General features: G+C 41.1%; 1 protein-coding gene across 4 annotated transcripts in view; it reads right to left on the bottom strand.

The window, feature by feature from the left end:
• The window catches only part of LOC146700420 (actin-binding LIM protein 3-like), a 54,322-nt gene extending 49,663 nt beyond the window's left edge, over positions 1-4,659 (bottom strand). For 3 of the 4 annotated variants that reach the window (XM_085470612.1, XM_085470608.1, XM_085470610.1), the window contains exon 1: positions 4,249-4,659. In XM_085470612.1, coding sequence (XP_085326738.1) covers positions 4,249-4,267 — 19 coding nt within the window. In that variant the 5' untranslated portion in view covers positions 4,268-4,659. The remainder of the gene's footprint in view (positions 1-4,248) is intronic. The other variant, XM_085470609.1, reaches the window with a different exon arrangement.
• Between the last annotated feature and the right edge of the window lie 13,089 nt (positions 4,660-17,748).

The following is a 17,748-nucleotide window of genomic DNA, read 5'->3' as shown; positions in this document are numbered from 1 at the left end:
TACACACACTGCTGGAGAGAGAACAGTGCACTCTGGGGTCTTTGTGAGATTACACCTCTGTCATCCTTATGAAACTAGTCAAATCCATTTTAATGAAAAAGGCCTTTCTTTAACTTCTCCCAGACACACATGTCCATGTACCACATCTGTGTGATGAAAGGACAGCACAGGAAAAGAGCAGTGGGAGGATTAAAATTCACTGCCTGACTCATTAAATTTTGTTTTGCCATAAAAGTAAATTGCGCTCAACAGACCGTACAGCACTCTGAGCAACAATTCTACTGTATTCTGCTCAATTCAATTACATTACAGTTAATGCTGCTGTGTCTCAGAGTATTATGCAATCACAGCAAACACCACGCTGGCAGGTTAAGCTGGTGACAGCAGGAGAGACACGGAAAGAGAGGGTTGTGAATCTAAAAATGTTTTCATGATAAAGAAAAGGTAAAACTGGGACAAAAATGCTTCCTAACAAATTGTATCATCAAGTACACACACATTTGTGTGTGTGTGTGTGTGTGTGTGTGTGTGTGTGTGTGTGTGTGTGTGTGTGTGTGTGTGTGTGTATCACAGAAGCTGGCATTGGTTTTGTAGCCAGATGGCAGCACAAGAACTGGAACAACAGACATAGAAAGATTTGAGCCACCTGTGTGTGGCTGAGAAATTAAATGTGTTACTGTGTGCGTGTGTGTGTGTGTGTTATTAGCAGGTTTAAGTGATCTAAATTTTGGAATTTGAACTCGTGCTGTGTGCGTGTACTGTATATGCAGTGTGTGTGTGTGTGTAGCATGGGTACTGCTTTCTTGATAATGGAGCTAGGAAAAGTTCTGTCCACACAACAAATAACTGCTCTGTATAACATTTGCTTCTTTAAGCAATACATGACCAATACAATAGTCAAAAATATCTGTTTTTATTCAAAAAGGGCGGTCTTCCTAACATATTACCTTGACTGAAACGTTCAGGAATTTGCAGATTTGTGATGAAAAATAAGAGGCTCCCATTGGAGGAAAGGAAATGAAGGAGCTAGTTAAAGGAAATTAACATCACATGACATTATTACTATTTAATAATAATGATAATACTGACACTAACACCAGAGTGCAATGAAAAAATACATTTTCTTTCCAGTTACAGATGAGAGAATCGCTGTGTCATTTATATATACAGTCAGAGTCACCTCATTAGGTACCCTGTGTACCCCTTAATGCAACCTGCTGAAGCTCAAACTGAGCATCAGAAAGAAGAAAAAAGGTGATTTAAGTGACTCTGAATTCAGCATGGTTGTTGTGCCAGTCTGGTCTGAGTTTTTCACAAGCTGCTGATCTACTGGCATTTTAAAGATAAAATATCCGTGAGTGGCAGCTCTCTGGGAAAAAATGCCTTATTGATGTCAGAGGTCAGAGGAGAATTGCCACATTCCTTCAAGCTGATAGGAAGGCAACAGTAGATGAAATAACCTTTCGTTACAGCTAAAGTATGCAGAGGATAGTCTTAAAACGCACAGCACCTCAAACCTTGAAGCTGATGGGCTACAGCACCAGAAGACCACACCAGGTGCAGCTCCTGTAAGCTAAGAAAAGGAAACTAAGGCTACAGTTCACACCAAAATTGACAATAATAAAACTGGAAAATGTTTTCCTGGTAATGAGCCCGATTTCTGCTGCAGCATTTGGATGGCAGGGTCAGAATGTGATGTAAACATCTTTACATCACAATTCAGGTGGTGGTGGCGTTATGGTGTGTGTGGGGCCTTTTCTCGGACCCCTTAGTACCACCTCAGCATCATTTAAACGCCACAGCCAACCTGAATATTGCTGCTGACCATGTGGATGTTTTTTGTGACCTCAGTGTGCTCATCTTCAAAACTCAAATCATCTCAAACTGGTTTCTGGAATGTCACAATGAGTCTAAATGGCCTCCGCAAGTCCCAGATCAAAATCCAACAGAGTAACTTATGTAGTAAAACAGGAGATTTACATCGTGGATGTGCAGCCAAAAAATCTGCAACAACTGTGTGATGCCATGAAATCCACATGGACCAAAATGTCTGAGGGATGTTTCGTGCACCTTGTTGAATCTATACCATGAAAAAGTAAGTCAGTCCTGAAGGCAAAAGCGGTGCAACCCAGTAACAGGCAGGTGTACTTTGTGTAATGGCTGGTGAGTGTTATTGTTATCACGGATGTATGATGCTGATAAATTATTAAAAGTAACTAGAATTTCCAATCTCTCTCTCACTTGGCATTTGCCAGAGAAGACCAGAACTGGCAGGTCCACTAGAGGTGCTGTTCTCTTCACAGACATCTGGATATCCTTGGTGAATGCCAACTGAGCTCCATTGTGCTTGATTGTGAGCACAGATCCCATTAGAGAACATCAGCATCTCATGCAATGCTCATGGAGTCTGTTTGTAATAGTTAGGTCAGAAACATGCACATGAATTGCTCGCTAGAGGTCATTTAGTAGGGCTCTGGCAATGCCAGGCCTCCTGTTCTTATTCAAACCACAGCTGCGTTCAGTACTCCTCATTTCGCCCAGTCACTCTGGAGACTGTGCTGAGAGACACAGCAAACCTTCTCATAAAACCACGTATGAATACGTGCTGGAGCTGGACTACATGTGCAATCTCAATGAGCAGCAGACATCATCTGGTGCTAAAAGAATTGACAAGGACACCAGCAAGAAGCCGAAGTACAGAAAGGAGGTCAGGAAGGATAAAAAGAGAGCACAACAGTGCACCTGTTGTCGCGTTCAGCTGCACTAAAGCAGGTGAAATGCTTTCTGACTGGTCAGATTTATGAAGTTTATCTGATTTCATGTTATATTGTGATGATCAAGAGTTCCCTTTATTATTTTTGAGGAGTGCATTAGTGACCCCTTGAAAATGAAATGGCACAAATGATGCCTAATATGCAGTAACTCATAAGTAAAGCCACTGAAATTTTTACGTTTGTATAATTGAGACTTCATGATGGGTCCCAACGAAAGACTGGAAACCACTGATTGACCAAGTTAAATTATTTGAATAGTTGAGTTGCAGTAGAGTTGAGATATCCAGTGATTCACACAAAGCATGCAAAAAATATAAAAAACATCTAAAGCATGAATCATTTAACAGTCTGGGGATCCATCGGATTTATCTCGTGACTTCATAAGTCACCCCAGTTATTCTGCTCTGTTTGAAAGCATCTCATGTTTACTCTGACCTGTGACTTCATTGGTAAAAAGCATGAATATACCAATAAAGCTCTGAACCAAATCAGCCAGCAAACAGATAATCCTCTTCTTTTCTGTGGCAGAGTTTGTGGGGGTTACAGTCACTCAGCTGGGGGTGGCCTCAACTATACTGACATGGTACTACTTGTACAAGTGTAGCACCACCAAAGCCCTTATAAGGTTAACTATTCCCTGTGGTGGGAGGTATAAAATTGAATGGCTGCTAGGAGGAGAAGGCAGCTGCTTGGTAGCTCTTACTGGAAAGCACTGTATAGAAGCAGCAGATCCACTTTGTTCTATGTTCCTTCAGAGATACAATTCTGGGATTAGGTGGTTTCACATTGATTAAAAAAACCTGCTTTTATTTGGTGCTATGTTGAGTCACTGATGCATTTTAATATGTGCACCCAGCACAGTGTCAACTACAGATGAGCTCTTTTGTCTTCCAGCTATCAAAGAACAGCAGGCTCCTTCTCTCCAAAATACATCTGACAATACATCTGACAAGCCATCACAAAGTCTTCTAACCGTCTTACTTGTATTGACTACAAAAATGATTTCTCTCTTTCACACACACACACACACACACACACACACACACACACACACACACACACAAAGAATAATAGAATAAGAATAATAACAATAAAATCTGCCTCAAAAAGTAAATGTTCGAGTAGTGATTTTAAATATTGGGTCAATAAAAGGAAACAGCCTGCTGGGTGATATGACTTTGGAAATTTCTCTACTGTTGGAGTCCCTCATGAGTCAGTTCATACTGCTGACAGTCCTCAGATCTGGCAACACGCAATGACATTGAGGAAAACATTGATGAATCCCGTCACCGATCTATAACCAATATCATGCTCTGTTTCAAAATGCCACAGCCAAAAAAAAGCTAGTTAACAGCCTGTCAATAAGTGAGCCAGTGATCAATAACCTTGGCGAGAGGCTGTTTATGTCTACTTCAAGCTAAGCCCTCTCAGGACACTGTGGTATTGATCAGGCAGATTCGCGCACACTGCTTACCGTCCGTCGGTCCGCTCATGGTGCGAAGTTAATTCCCAGAAGCTTGAATGAGAGTCGCCCCGTTAAACCTCGAGTGGCAGGGCAAAAGCTCCGAATATGACAACTCTCTCGTTCCCCGTCCGACTTAAAACTCTCCCTCCCTCACTCTGCCTCAGCCTTGAAAGGGCTTTCCCTGCTCCTCCCGGGCAGAGGATTACTGTCAGGCGGCGGATCGCGCTGCCTCTCCACCCTGCGTAAAGGCAGGAATTAAATGGAAACTGACGATTTACTACTTCTCCTCAAGCTTACAGCTTCTTCTGCCTCCTCCACCTCACAAACCTCAGTGGTCCTCGGTTCCGGTGCAGACGTGTCCATTGCAAACTGTTCTGTCACAGCAGCGCCTCTGAGGTCGCCTGTAAACCGGTGCGCTCCGGCGTCAGGGCTGAAATGCTGGATGCTGAGTTTCTGGGGGTGTTCGCAGACTCTGGAGATGCCGGAGCATCTTTGGCCGGGCAAGGCCGGGGCTTTTCTCGCGATGAGAGAGCGCCGAACAGCGTCCGAATTCCAAAGTGCGTCAAAAATAGTCAATAGTCGTGCCTATATTTTTGTGAAAATTTCTATCAGCTTTGCTTCGGTGTTTCTTCGCCTTTGCTCTTTTATATTCCAGTCAACAAATGTGCATCTTTTTTTTTTACACTTATTTTAAATTTGTACCTCATTTTTAGCTCCACAGGGGGTGTAAAGAGTGGAAATTCTAGTCATGCGTATTTAAATTAGATTAATTTTGTAGCGGATAAGTGATTCTAACGAACAAATTATTTCTGAAGATCCGCGTACCAAGGATTAAAACGAAAAAAATATGAACTATTAATAGTTTATGACTTTGATTCCAACTATTAAGTGTAAATTCCCACACGTAGTGAAGTAGCTGTCGTTACTGGTTTACAGTCGCTTATGTCGGGTATATGAGCTAAACTTGGACACCCAAGTTTGTGAGTGCCATTACCTGAGAACGAGGCAACGTAGGATTTTGAAATGTACACCATACGTGCATTTACTAAAAATCCCAGAGGAGAGGAATCTTGACCTCAAGGTCAAGGTCAGAGTTCAACTTTTCTGAAAATCACCTAGGATTTTCACATTTATACCACAGATGCACCTATTTGATAAGTACAGCTATGAGGAGGCTGGGCTGCCTATATTTTTCTTACTTGTGTTCAAGTACAGTTCTGAGCCTGGTTCTGCAAGATATTTCTTCCTGTGTTAAAAGGGGCTGGGCGGGCTGTATGATTGTTGGGAGATTTTTTATAATATTGTAGTGTCTTTACCTTGCAGTATAAAGTGCCTTGAGGCAACTGTTGTTGTAAATTGATGCAATATTAATAAAACAGAATTAAATTGAATTGAATTATTCCATGAATACATAATTCTATTAATGTATAGCTAAATAAATAGCTAAAAAATTGACAGGACAGACCAAAGAAAATATTATCTGTAGATATAGAGAAACACCAAGAGGTGGCAGTGTATGTTAGATAAAAAGCACTGCACTATTAGTAAAGTCTATAAGTTTGGATAATATTAAAGTAAGATGTGACAAAAAGAGAGAAGAAAAAGTGAACATAGCTGGAATGCATTTATTATTGTCCATAGAAGAAGAACTGGGTATATTTTTGATGCCGCTGAACAAAATCACAGGAATATTTGGATTTATTTGGTATATGGATCCTGGACTACCTCACCGACCGACCACAGTATGTGAGGACTCAGGGCTGTGTGTCGGACAGGGTCGTCTGCAGTACGGGGGCCCCACAGGGAACGGTTCTGGCTCCGTTCCTCTTCACCATCTACACTGCAGACTTCTCCCACAATTCCACCCAGTGCTTCCTGCAGAAGTTCTCTGATGACTCTGCAATAGTCGGCCTCATCACTGATGGGGACGACAAGGAGTACAGAGGTCTGACCCAAGACTTTGTGGACTGGTGCCAGCTGAACTACCTCCAGATCAACGCCAGTAAAACCAAGGAACTGGTGGTAGACTTCCGCAGGCACAAGCATTCTCCACTGCAACCACTGAACATCCAAGGTATGGACATTGAGGCTGTGGACAGCTACAGGTACCTTGGTGTTCATCTGAACACTAGACTGGACTGGACTCATAACTCAGACGCCCTCTACAGGAAAGGGCAGAGCAGGCTGTACCTGCTGCGGAGACTCAGGTCGTTTGGAGTGGAGGGCCCACTCCTGAAGAAATTCTATGACTCTGTTGTGGCTTCTGCTATCTTTTATGGCGTGGTCTGCTGGGGCGGCAGCATCTCTGCTGGGGACAGGAAGAGACTGAACAGGGTGATCCGAAGGGCCAGCTCTGTTCTGGGATGCCCTCTGGACCCAGTGGAGGTGGTGAGTGACAGGAGAATGGTGGCTAAGCTGTCATCCCTGATGGACAACATCTCCCACCCCATGCAGCAGACTGTGACAGCATTGAGCAGCTCCTTCAGTGGGAGACTGCGGCACCCACGGTGTGGGACGGAGAGATTTCGCAGGTCTTTCCTCCCCACTGCTGTCAGACTCCATAATAAAGACTTTAACTGATCAAGCACACACATCCATACATATGCAATAATACTAAGTGCAATAATCCTTTCTGTCATCGTTGTATTTTTACTCAGTTGTATATAGTATTTGTATTTGTATTCTATTTTTATCTTATTGTATATTTATTTTATTTTATTCTACTGTATATAGTATTTTATTTTATTCTATTCTGTACAGTTGTGTACTGTATTTATTCTTATTGTATTCTAATTTTTGCCTCATAACTTTTGCACTGTCCACTTCCTGCTGTGACAAAACAAATTTCCCACGTGTGGGACTAATAAAGGTTATCTTATCTTATCTTATCTTATCTTATCTTATCTTATCTTATCTTATCTTATCTTATCTTATCTTATCTTATCTTATCTTATCTTATCTTATCTTATTCTACTACTCTTTGAATTGCCAAACAGGTGTTCTATATATATATTTCTTTTGAAGACTTTGGCATGTGATTGTTCTCTCCTGCAGGCAGCAGCCCTCCAACCAAAACATGTTTATAGTGTTAACTCTCAGTCTGTCCTGGCTCACTTCCCTGTAATTGAGAAACAATGCACAGGATATTTCCTGCAAATGCTGAAACTCATCTAACCTCTACTGCAAAGATGAAGTAAAAATAAAGTCGGGGAACGCCTAAGCTCAAAATCTAACAATCCTCAGTATATTACAGTTTTTTACAGTCGCTAACAAGCGCCTACCCATACTTCAGATACCTTTTCTAAACTCTTAACACAGACCCACACCTACAAAACACAATTGGCCAAATGGATAATATCCTTCCCAAAAATACACTTTGTTAAATATATACTAACTCCTCATTTCAAAATTAGAACACATCTTTCTCTGCACACACTAACTGTACAAAAACACTATAAATCTGACTCAAAATGAAATTAGTCTGTCAAAGAATAACACTTGTTTTCACTTCACAAGGTACATGCAGTCAATCAAAGTACACCAGGTTTCAAAATACTGGCTATCATTGACATTACAAAAACTGCATAGACATTTATGTTTCAGTTTCACAGGTATTTGCATGCGAAACATGCAATCCACCATATTGACACCAGAAATGTCTTGGTTGGTAACTGTATGTCCACATGTACAGTAATGTTCACATTCAAAAGCATTCCAGTAAAAAGCAAACAAGTTTTTGTTTCTTTACTGTTTACCACAGGAGGTACAGTAGAAACACGGTATGATAGGACAGAGAAAGTTTTACAGTATTGCTTACAGTGAACAAAATATCCATGAAACACACAAGAGCATTCTGAACAAAAAAACAACAGCAAAAAGCCAAGATAAAAAGGGGGGGAGGGGGAGGGGGGCTATAAAAAGGCAAAAGATTTGCATCTAATCTCTGCGATCTTCAGGGTTAGGCCACATGTTTTCATCAACATCACATCTGATGTTATCCAAGTCGATGCACCTGGGATAAAACCGCCTGGTATGTCGGATCCACCGACATATCATTGCAGAAGCAGAGGTTTTTATACTGTATCTAAGGTTTGGGATATTGTTTTTGCTATTGTGGGATGTTGTGTGTTAACATTCGTAGATACTACAAAAACAGTTCATGATTTTGCTGGGAGGTATAGCTTGTCTGTTAAGAAAATGTAAGCATTGTGGAAATGTGTTCACTGACTGCATATTGGGTGAACACGACATGAAATGTGTGACTGGTATGGCCACAACAGACCGATGCTGTGCTAATTGTGTTTAGAGTTTTGCAAATGTGACAACTGTTTGGACAAACGCTTGTTAGCGACTGTAAAAAACTGTAAACCTGGCTGAGGTGTGTGTTTAGTTTTTGATCAGTTTTAAGACATTAGCAGCAGCAGAGGTTTGAATCCTCCTGGGAGATCGCTGCCGTGTCTGCAGCGGCTGCACTCAGAATCAAAAGGTCAAAGCTTTGAGTGTCTGCTCATGCCTTCAATCGTGAGTCCGCCAAGGTCAAAAAAACAATATGTCATGCATGCAGTTTGTGTGTCTCCGGCGACTCTCAGATGTGATTAATGACCCATTGTTAAGTCAGTCTGTCCGTTTAAAAGCAGTTGGGAAGAACTGAAGTACACAGTTAGGCAAGTGCACCGTGCATGTTTGTCTAGTTCATTGATTTTCTACAGTTAGCTGATGTATTATGTTCCAAAAGAGGACGCATCTGTTGTTTGTAAAAGATGAAATTACACTGTTTTTGGTCAGAGCAGACACGCTGAGAGGAAGCTAAAACAGTAAGATCATCTGAACAACAGGATTTATGTACATGCATAGGAATATTGTATATCAAGAAGGAAGAAACAGCATACTGACCATTATATGTGTAAATATAGATCGTTACATAAATGTTAGTACTGGTGTTGGCACTGTTGTCTTAAAGTAAGCAAGTCCAGAGTTCGACTCCACCTCTGGTCAGAGGCCTTTCTGAGTTTGTTTAGTTCTCTGCGTGTGCTCCCACAGCCATGCTTTCCAATACCTCCCACAGACATACAATTATTGTGAATGTGAGTTTGTCTCTATGTCTTTTCCTGCATCAGGCTGCAGACCTGTCCAGGGTGTACCCCGCCTTTCTCCTTGTGGTACCTCGGACAGGCTGTGGTCAGATAAATTGAAATTTCACTATATCCTCTGGACTAAAGCAGAAATGGACAAGTGCTGTTATCAGCACTCAGTTGAAAAATTGCATCTCTGATGGTATGGGGTGCATTAGTGCCTATGAAATTGACAATTTGTGCATCTGGAAAGGCACCGTTGGTTTTAGTACAACAAATGCTCCCATCTACCAACAGAAGGATCACAGGCTTACCTCTTTTTCAGTGAATGCCTTCTGTATTTCAACATGACAATGCTAGACAGTACACTGCATATACAGCAGCAGGGCTTATAGTAGAAGAGTAGAACGTGTTAGGACGTCATGGAATTAAAAATAAAACAAAGAAAATCCAGAACTGTTGAGCAACTGCAACTTATATCAGACAAGAATGGGAAATTTCTCTCCCGCAAGTCCAGCAGCTGGTCTCTTCAGTTCCCAGATGTTTACAGACAGTGGTAAACAAGGGCAATGTCCTAACGTGTCGGTGCCATCCAACCATGTGCTTATTTTTTGGTGCATTTTCTTGGCTTAAACATTTGATATGTTTTCTATTTTCTACTCTGAATAAATGTGGGTCTATGAGATTTGGATTCTGTTGCATTGTTTTCATTCACATTTGACACTTTTTTGGAAATGGGCTTTCAGATTCAAATCTCTGAGCGATATCATTCGTGTTGTTTCTGCACCACATTTTGTGTTACACACAGTTAGACAACAGAAAATCAGCAGGATTGACAGTGTCATAAAGAGGGCGCTGCTGTTTTATTGCAAGCAGTTCCACCACTTCCCCTGCACAGTATAGAAGCTTACAGGATGGAGCAAATAAGAGACAGACAGAAGTACCAAGATTGTGTTGTGCCTTAGCAACAAGTCACCATATCCTCCTGGACAGGAAGTAACTGGCTTTGAAGGAAATATGACATAACACCTACCTATAAACAGCTGCAGTAACAGTAACATTTACCCTTACTACTGTTTCATTTACTTGCACAGTTCTAAACATGATAAGGCAATTAGTAATATAATACTATTAGTAAATAATAATGGTAACTTCATTAAATAATAATAGTAGAAACAAATAGAAACAAACTGCAAACACAATATTGATATTGTATTCATTGTAAAATTGCTTATGACCTCATCTGTCAGTTATAAATAATTTATGACAGTAAATTCTTTTTGCTCTGTTTTTGGTCTCTACCAACAGAAGGAATTGTGAGGGTCTTTATCTGCTGAATGCTTTGCTGTGTTTAGATGTGACCTTGTGCTATTTCTGTTCAACGTATAGCATACAGTGGGTGTTTCGAGCGTTCTTGCTCAAAATAGCTTCCCGATGAGATCAGTGAGGATGAAATAAAACGTTTAACCCACTGACATAGACAAAATCAGCCAAATCACCCGTGTAATGGATAAGCGAACACACGGGTGGATGATGGTTGAGCAACAGGCCTCTTTGAAGTCAGAATTGCAGACTTGCAGCCTTAACAAGGTTTTTCTTTTCACCGTCCATTTTGCTGTGTAAAAAACCCTTAAAACTGTTTGAGAATAATTCTGTGCAATTGCTTCAAAACCTTTATTTACAGGAACACACACAGAAAAGTGAGACTGTGCACTCTTTGCACTCTTCCGCAGTTTTTGGTTTTGCAACTACTTTTACCTTTAACCCATAAAGTTGTCTTCACAAAGACTGGGTATTCTGTGTGTCTATTTATAGCAGAAAGGAGACACAAGTCTGTACATAAAGTCACACTGTGGAGACTTTCTTCCCATCTGAAGACAAAAATTATGATCTTGACTTCAAGGAACAAGACCTTGGTACATATGTGTTTACTTGTGAGTTCATCAGTCAGGAAATGAAACAAGTTGAAGGTGAGGTCAAGGCTATTGTGTGTTTCAGTATAATAAGTGATCCGCCTCTGCTTCCTTCATTAAAGGGTCGTAAGTGGACTCTGTGAGTCAGGATTCTGTTCTTTATTGAAGGATTTGTTACATAAATCATAATCCAGAGATCAAGAGTTACAACAAACGCCCTAAAAGCTTCAGATTTATAGATATACGGGATTAAAATATGCCTGAAAAATCAAAAGGTGATGCTAATTATATATCATGCAGACATCCCCTGCAGCTGTCTTTTGTCTTACCTCGTGGCTTTCAATGAGTGTCTTTTTCATGAGTTCCATCATAACTGCTTGTTTGTGTTATGCTAGTCTACAATGTGCAGATTAAAATGCAGTGAATAATTTGGCTCAGAAACAGCTGTATTTCTCACAGCTTCTTGAAAAGCTTGTGGTACTGAAATTTTCTCTGGTAGTGGAGTAGAACCATCGCCCTTGGCTGACTGCCACTTTCTTTTCACACATTGTTCAAACCTGGATGCCGAGCCAGTTTTTCACAGCTTTGGTTTTTATCCTTAGTCGTTCTAGCAGCTGTGTTTGGACAGATAGGAATTCTCTCAGCCTTTGGTCTACGGAGGCATAGCAGGCGAGTGCAGCAAGTAATGTGTCTTTGCCTGCTGTGCGCCAAAGAGGAAGGTGAAACTCGGGAAGTGACAAACAGCAGTTAAAATGTGTTCATTCGCACAGAACCTGTGGAGCTTAGAGATACAACCAGTTTTAAATCACGCTGAAACATGAAAACCGATGAAGATTTCCTCTGACGAGCAAAAGTACCAAGCATTCCTCACACCCAGCTTCTCCAATGTGATGATTTGTTGTAAACGACATGTAAAACGCTAACATGCACTATGACAAGTAGTCTGACTAGAAAAGAAAAAAACTGTTGCATGCTTGCATTTTAGTCTTAACTAAAGCATGTGCAAAAGTCTTGAGTCAGCCATCATTTCTTCACCTTTTGCTTCCAAAGAGCCAGACTTTCTGGAAATAGAAAAAAAAAAGTTTTCGGAAGGGCTTTCAAAATGTTTCATTAAGGGTTGTTTTTAACTCATTTTCTGTTGTGTCATATATAAGATAACACTTGGCAAAGAACCAATTTTAAATTGTATATTTAGTCTCTATATTTAGCCTGTCACAAAAACACAACATTTCTGACCAGTTCTTTAGGTGAAAAACAGTTAAGAAAAATGCCAAAGATAACAGTTACAGATAACACAAAATAGGATTTATATACCAACAAGTTGATTCTCAAAAAGCTATTAGCCAAAACCTTTGCATATCTCCGTATGATGTGCAAAGATAAAAGAAGTGGCAGGCCTACAAGCTATCTACAAGTAGATATCTACAGCAGCTGAAATTCATGTCTTCAGGAAATAGGGAAAAGAAAGATGGCTGGTTAGGATAGAGATACAACGGTGAGTGTCTACAGCCATTTGTAAAACATGCTGGAGGCTCTGTTATGGTCTGGCAATGCATTTCAGCCAGTGTTGTTGGGGATCTTGTCAAAATTCATGGAATTATTAACATAGAAAAGTATGATCAGACTTTAATCCAACATGGAATACCATCTGGAAAGTGTCTGGCTGGCAATATTTCATCATGACAATGATTCCAAACATACTGCCAGTGAAGTAAAAGCATACCTGGACAAAAAAAAACAGCACAGTGGAACACCATTACTCATGGATTGGCCTAATCAGAGCCCAGATCTCAACACTATTGAAGCAGTGAGAGATCATCTTGACAGAGAACAAAACAAAAGGCAGCCAGCGTCCAAAGAAGAGCTTTGAGTGTCCTTCAAGGAGCCCGGAGAACAATTCCCGAAGAGTGCCAGGAATGCCAAGAAAGGTTGCAGACGAGAGTTGGAATAAAGGTGGTCATATCAAATATTGACTTTCTGTCTCATTAGAATTGTTGCACATGTTTCGGTAAATTGCTGCACCTATTTTTGCACTTTCCACAGAAAACGAACATGATAAATGATTTGGAAACGAAATGGATATAAGCATGGCTACACTGTCTATAGGTTAAGGTGTTTTTTTAAATTCACCAAAAAAAAAGTCCACAGTATCAAGTAAACCGCGTGTGAGGCCGTCCCTTACAAATCTGTTGAAATGTGGAAACACTTGATGCATCCGGCCGTCCCGAAGAGATTAAACTGCTGACAACTGTTTGCAAATGGTGCTTGAAAATGGAAGACAAATGACACAAGTGGGAAGAAAGTACCCGGAGGGGGTGAAATTGAGGAGAGATGAAAGATGAATGGCAGAGACACACACGGGGGAGAAAAGAAGAAGCTAAAGAGTTATGAGTGAAAAGGCAGATGAGGCTAGGGAAAGTGGAGAGAGTGATGAGGCCGGGCAGAAAGAGTGAAAGAGCGGACAAAATGAGAGAAGGTGAGTGATGGAAAAAAGAAAGGAAGAGAAAGAACAACAGCAACCTGATGAGAGGATGGATGAGGGGAGGAAAACAAAAGTGCTGACGGGCAGAAAGACTGTTTTTCTTTCTGCTCGTGTGCTTCGTTCCTGTTCTGGATACCTGTCAGCACAGAAAGAGCCACCTTTTTTGAACACACATACAGGTGGTACTGTACATGGACCCCTGCATATATGTGTATGTATGAAACTTGTGTGATAGCTCAAAAAGCAAATGAAGAGATGGCCATTTTCTCATTTAAATGCATTCTGTGTTTGTGACCCTGTGTTTTTCTTACCAACTTGTTTAACTCTAACCTAGCTTCAGGGATTACGTCAATCATCTGTCAGCACAGCAGGTCCAGCAAAGTAGAGGGGATGTTTGTTTTTATGTGTTTCAATGCACATATCAGCCCAGCTGAGGTATTGAAAGGTAGTCTAACTGAAGTCCCATGTGGCAGTCAGAGCAGCTCAGTCTTCTGTGTGTTGTGGTTTCTGGGTGTAGTTCTGTAAAAAAGAAAATAGAGCTTTCATGACATTTCTCACAACAAGTCTCTGTGGGTTTTTCCATTCACCGGCACTCTTTCGCTTTTTCCTGGATTGCACACATGCAGTTCCTGTCCTTGACTCCTCTCCTCACATCCTAATTCCTTCCACCACTGCAGAGTTGGTGAGGAAGAGATAGGAGAAGGGAGGAGTCATTAAAAAAAACAAGTAATTCTCACTTTGGAGCCTCATTTTGAAGCATTGTGAATAAAACATGACTTTTGGCCAGCTGCACCTTTTTTTAAACCCTACTGCAGCCATAGATCTCAGGCATTATAGAGGTCAGAAGATGTTATATAATTAGGGCTACTTTACATTCAATTCACAACATAGTACAATGCGACTATCACTGTTTTTAAATGTACACAGGTACTCAAACAATGAAGGGTAACTGAACAACTGAAGCAACAAATGAATAAAAGGTCCTTTGAAGGTCCTCTTTACACTTTATTTTGCATATTGTGTGCCGTCCCTCTTTAATACACTGAAGCCATGGTACTGTGATAGATTTCTGGGTCACTAGCAGGAGGAGAGAGGACACAAGAAGGAATAAAAAAGAGAAATGAGAAAAGCCTCAGGTCTTTTTCCGGAAAGAGAGATTGCTTCAGACTTTTTCAGGTGTAATTTTTGGTGGTTGAGCAACAGACTGCTATCCTGTTCCACTGTAGTGAGAAAGGGTGGGTACACTACAGCTAATATCTCAAAATCTGGGAAAGTAATTGGAAATCTAGATGGATAAAGAGCAGCAACAGGCCGGAGGAAAAATACAAAAATGAAATTTAGCAATGAGCTGTCACTTTAAGCAATGTCTATATTGACATGACAGTGTCACACAGTTGCTGCAGATTTGTTGGCTGCACTTCCTTGATGCAAATCTCACATGCTATTGGATTGAGATCTGGTGGCTGTTGAAGCCATTTGAGTGCAGTGAACTTTTTACCAGGTTCATGAAACAGGTTTGAAATAAACTAAACTTTGTGATGCTCTATCCTGTAGCCATTAGAACATGGACACGCTGCAGTCAAAGAAGGGTTGGGCATAGTCAGCAACAGTACTCAGGCAGGCTGCGGTATTTAAATGATGCTCATTTGATACTAAGCGGCTCAAAGTGTGACAAGAAAAAATCCCCCACACCACTGCACCAGCAGCAGCAGATTGAACTGTTGATACAATGCAGGATGGGGCCATACTTTCATGTTGCTTACATCAAATTCTGGCTCTACCATCTGAAGCAGAAATAGAATAATCTTCAGCATTTTCAAATCATCTATTGTCCAGTTTTAATGAAGAAAAAAGGAAACCACTGCCATTATTGCAGTTTATGTCAAATACTGATACAGGAAAATACATTGTCTGTCATGGTCCGTGGTCCTGTGTGTGATGCGCGGGTAGCCACACCCCCAGGCTGGGCCATCACCGGCACACCTGCTCTCCATCGGGGTGAATACCTGAAGAGCTACTTAACCCGGCGCTGACGGATGCTCCACGCCAGTCCGTTAATCACCTCTCTGTGGTAACTAGACTCCCGCGAAAGCGTTGCATTACTATCTTGTTGGAGCTGTGTTAAATCTGCCTACTTGTGTCTAGGTTTCGATCCGGCGTTCAGCGTTTGCCACCTGCCTGTCCTCCTGCTCAATTGGATCACCCGGTGCATCATCTGGCCCAACCACTACCTCCACGGATTTCCCTCTCCAGCTCCTACGGTCCCGCTCTAATCATAAGCCAACTGGTCTAACTCAGTTTTGATGTGTTTCCTCCGCTTCTCGGCTCCCTAGTAATCTTCTCCCCTTTCTGTTGAAGCCTCCCACGGTCCCGATTCCGGCTTCCTCGCATCATTGTTTCCCCGGGTTTTTTAGTTCCTCGTTTTGCTCCTTTGGTTTTCCCGGGTCGCTTTTTGTTATTATAATAAAGTGTCCTTTTCTGCTAGTGCTTGAGTCTGCGTTTGGATCCTTTTGTGCACGCGCGCCGCGGCGCATGACATTGTCAAAAATTGAACATGTGGTAGGATGTGGTAGCAGCATGGTTTCAGTAATACCAGTGAACATTATGTACAGGATATACTGTTCAGAGCAAGCATTTCTTAGAAAAACAAAGGGGCCATACCAGAAATCCAGAAGAGGTTGAAAATGTGTTTCAACTTGACTTAATTACTCTTGTAATAGACTGAAACACATGCATATTTGCGCACAGTATGTGTGAGATATTTTCCTGCAGTAACTGTAGTTCAAGCTACAACTCGTGTATCTGGTCACTGAGGTTCTGGAAAATATTTGCTGTAATTCAGAAAACAACCGTCTGCAGGTCAGATTCAGCGACAGCGACAATATAATTGTTCCCAGAACTTGGGGAGTGAACTCAGTACAGAGTTTGACTTCATGTAAATTTCTGATGAAACTTCTCAGTGATGATGGATATTTGTTTCGGCAGAAAGTAATAGAAAACATTAGAAGAAGAAAATCAATAAAAGAGACATGTTTATTTATCAAATCACAACAGAAGTCATCCATTTTCTTAACTGTTTATCCAACATCTGATAGCCGGCGAGCATACAGATCACAGCTGCACAGGTTGCCAGGGGGAACAGAGAGACAGACAACAGCATACTCCCAAATTCACAACTGCAGTCAATTTATCATTAACGGTTAACCTATTAGCCTTGATAAGAAACCCAAGCAACCACAGGCAGAACAAGCAAACCCCACAGAAAAAAAGACTGTACCAAGAAGCTACTTCTAAAACCGACAAGCAGCGTTAACCCCACTGCCCACCGCTACAAAAACATTTTCTCCAGTTTCCTTACAAAGATTTGCTCCTCATCAGTCGATTGCTGTTATAATTTGTTCAAATAAAATCTAATTTAAGTGCTTGTGAGGACAGAATTTCAGTCACTTTGACAAGCAGACAAAGAATCAACTGGTGCAGCGACATTTTAGAAACCCCTCCAAAAGGACTCGTGTGTTTTCAATAGTGTGAAATGTTGGAAAGGCAATGCGCACTCTATATATTACCAAACGGATAATTGCACAGATAACAGAAAGTAACGCAAAAACACATAACCAGACATCACTGTATCATATATTATATTAACACAATGAGGAACTGCTGGAAGTATTTGGCAAGAAATAAAAACATTGCAGCTAAAAATATCATTAGAGTGACGGCACATGGTTACCGCATTAATTTAAACATTTTACAATCAAGTTTACTGGCAACACTCAGCAACATAAGACTTTCTTTTAAAAATGTCAATGTACTGTGTCCTAACGTTCTTTCATTAAATGGGACTTTGGTTGAAAGAACTGGTGAGCTCAAGTGTCCAAACATGATGTATTGCTGAGGACAGATGAAAGAAGAAACTGACAAAAAGTAACAACAAAAGAGTGACGTGAATGAGGGAGCAGCTCTGGATGGATACTTTTTGAAAGTGTGACGAGGAGAGAACGTGTGAAGAGATAGAGGAAAAGATAGGACGCAGACGGAAGAG

The sequence above is a fragment of the Copadichromis virginalis genome, linkage group LG10, assembly GCF_057382275.1.
Source record: "Copadichromis virginalis isolate Kocher_CV1m ecotype Utaka linkage group LG10, C_Virginalis_male_GT1.1, whole genome shotgun sequence".
NCBI classification, from domain to species: Eukaryota; Metazoa; Chordata; class Actinopteri; order Cichliformes; family Cichlidae; genus Copadichromis; species Copadichromis virginalis.
This window is presented reverse-complemented; position numbering and strand designations above follow the sequence as displayed.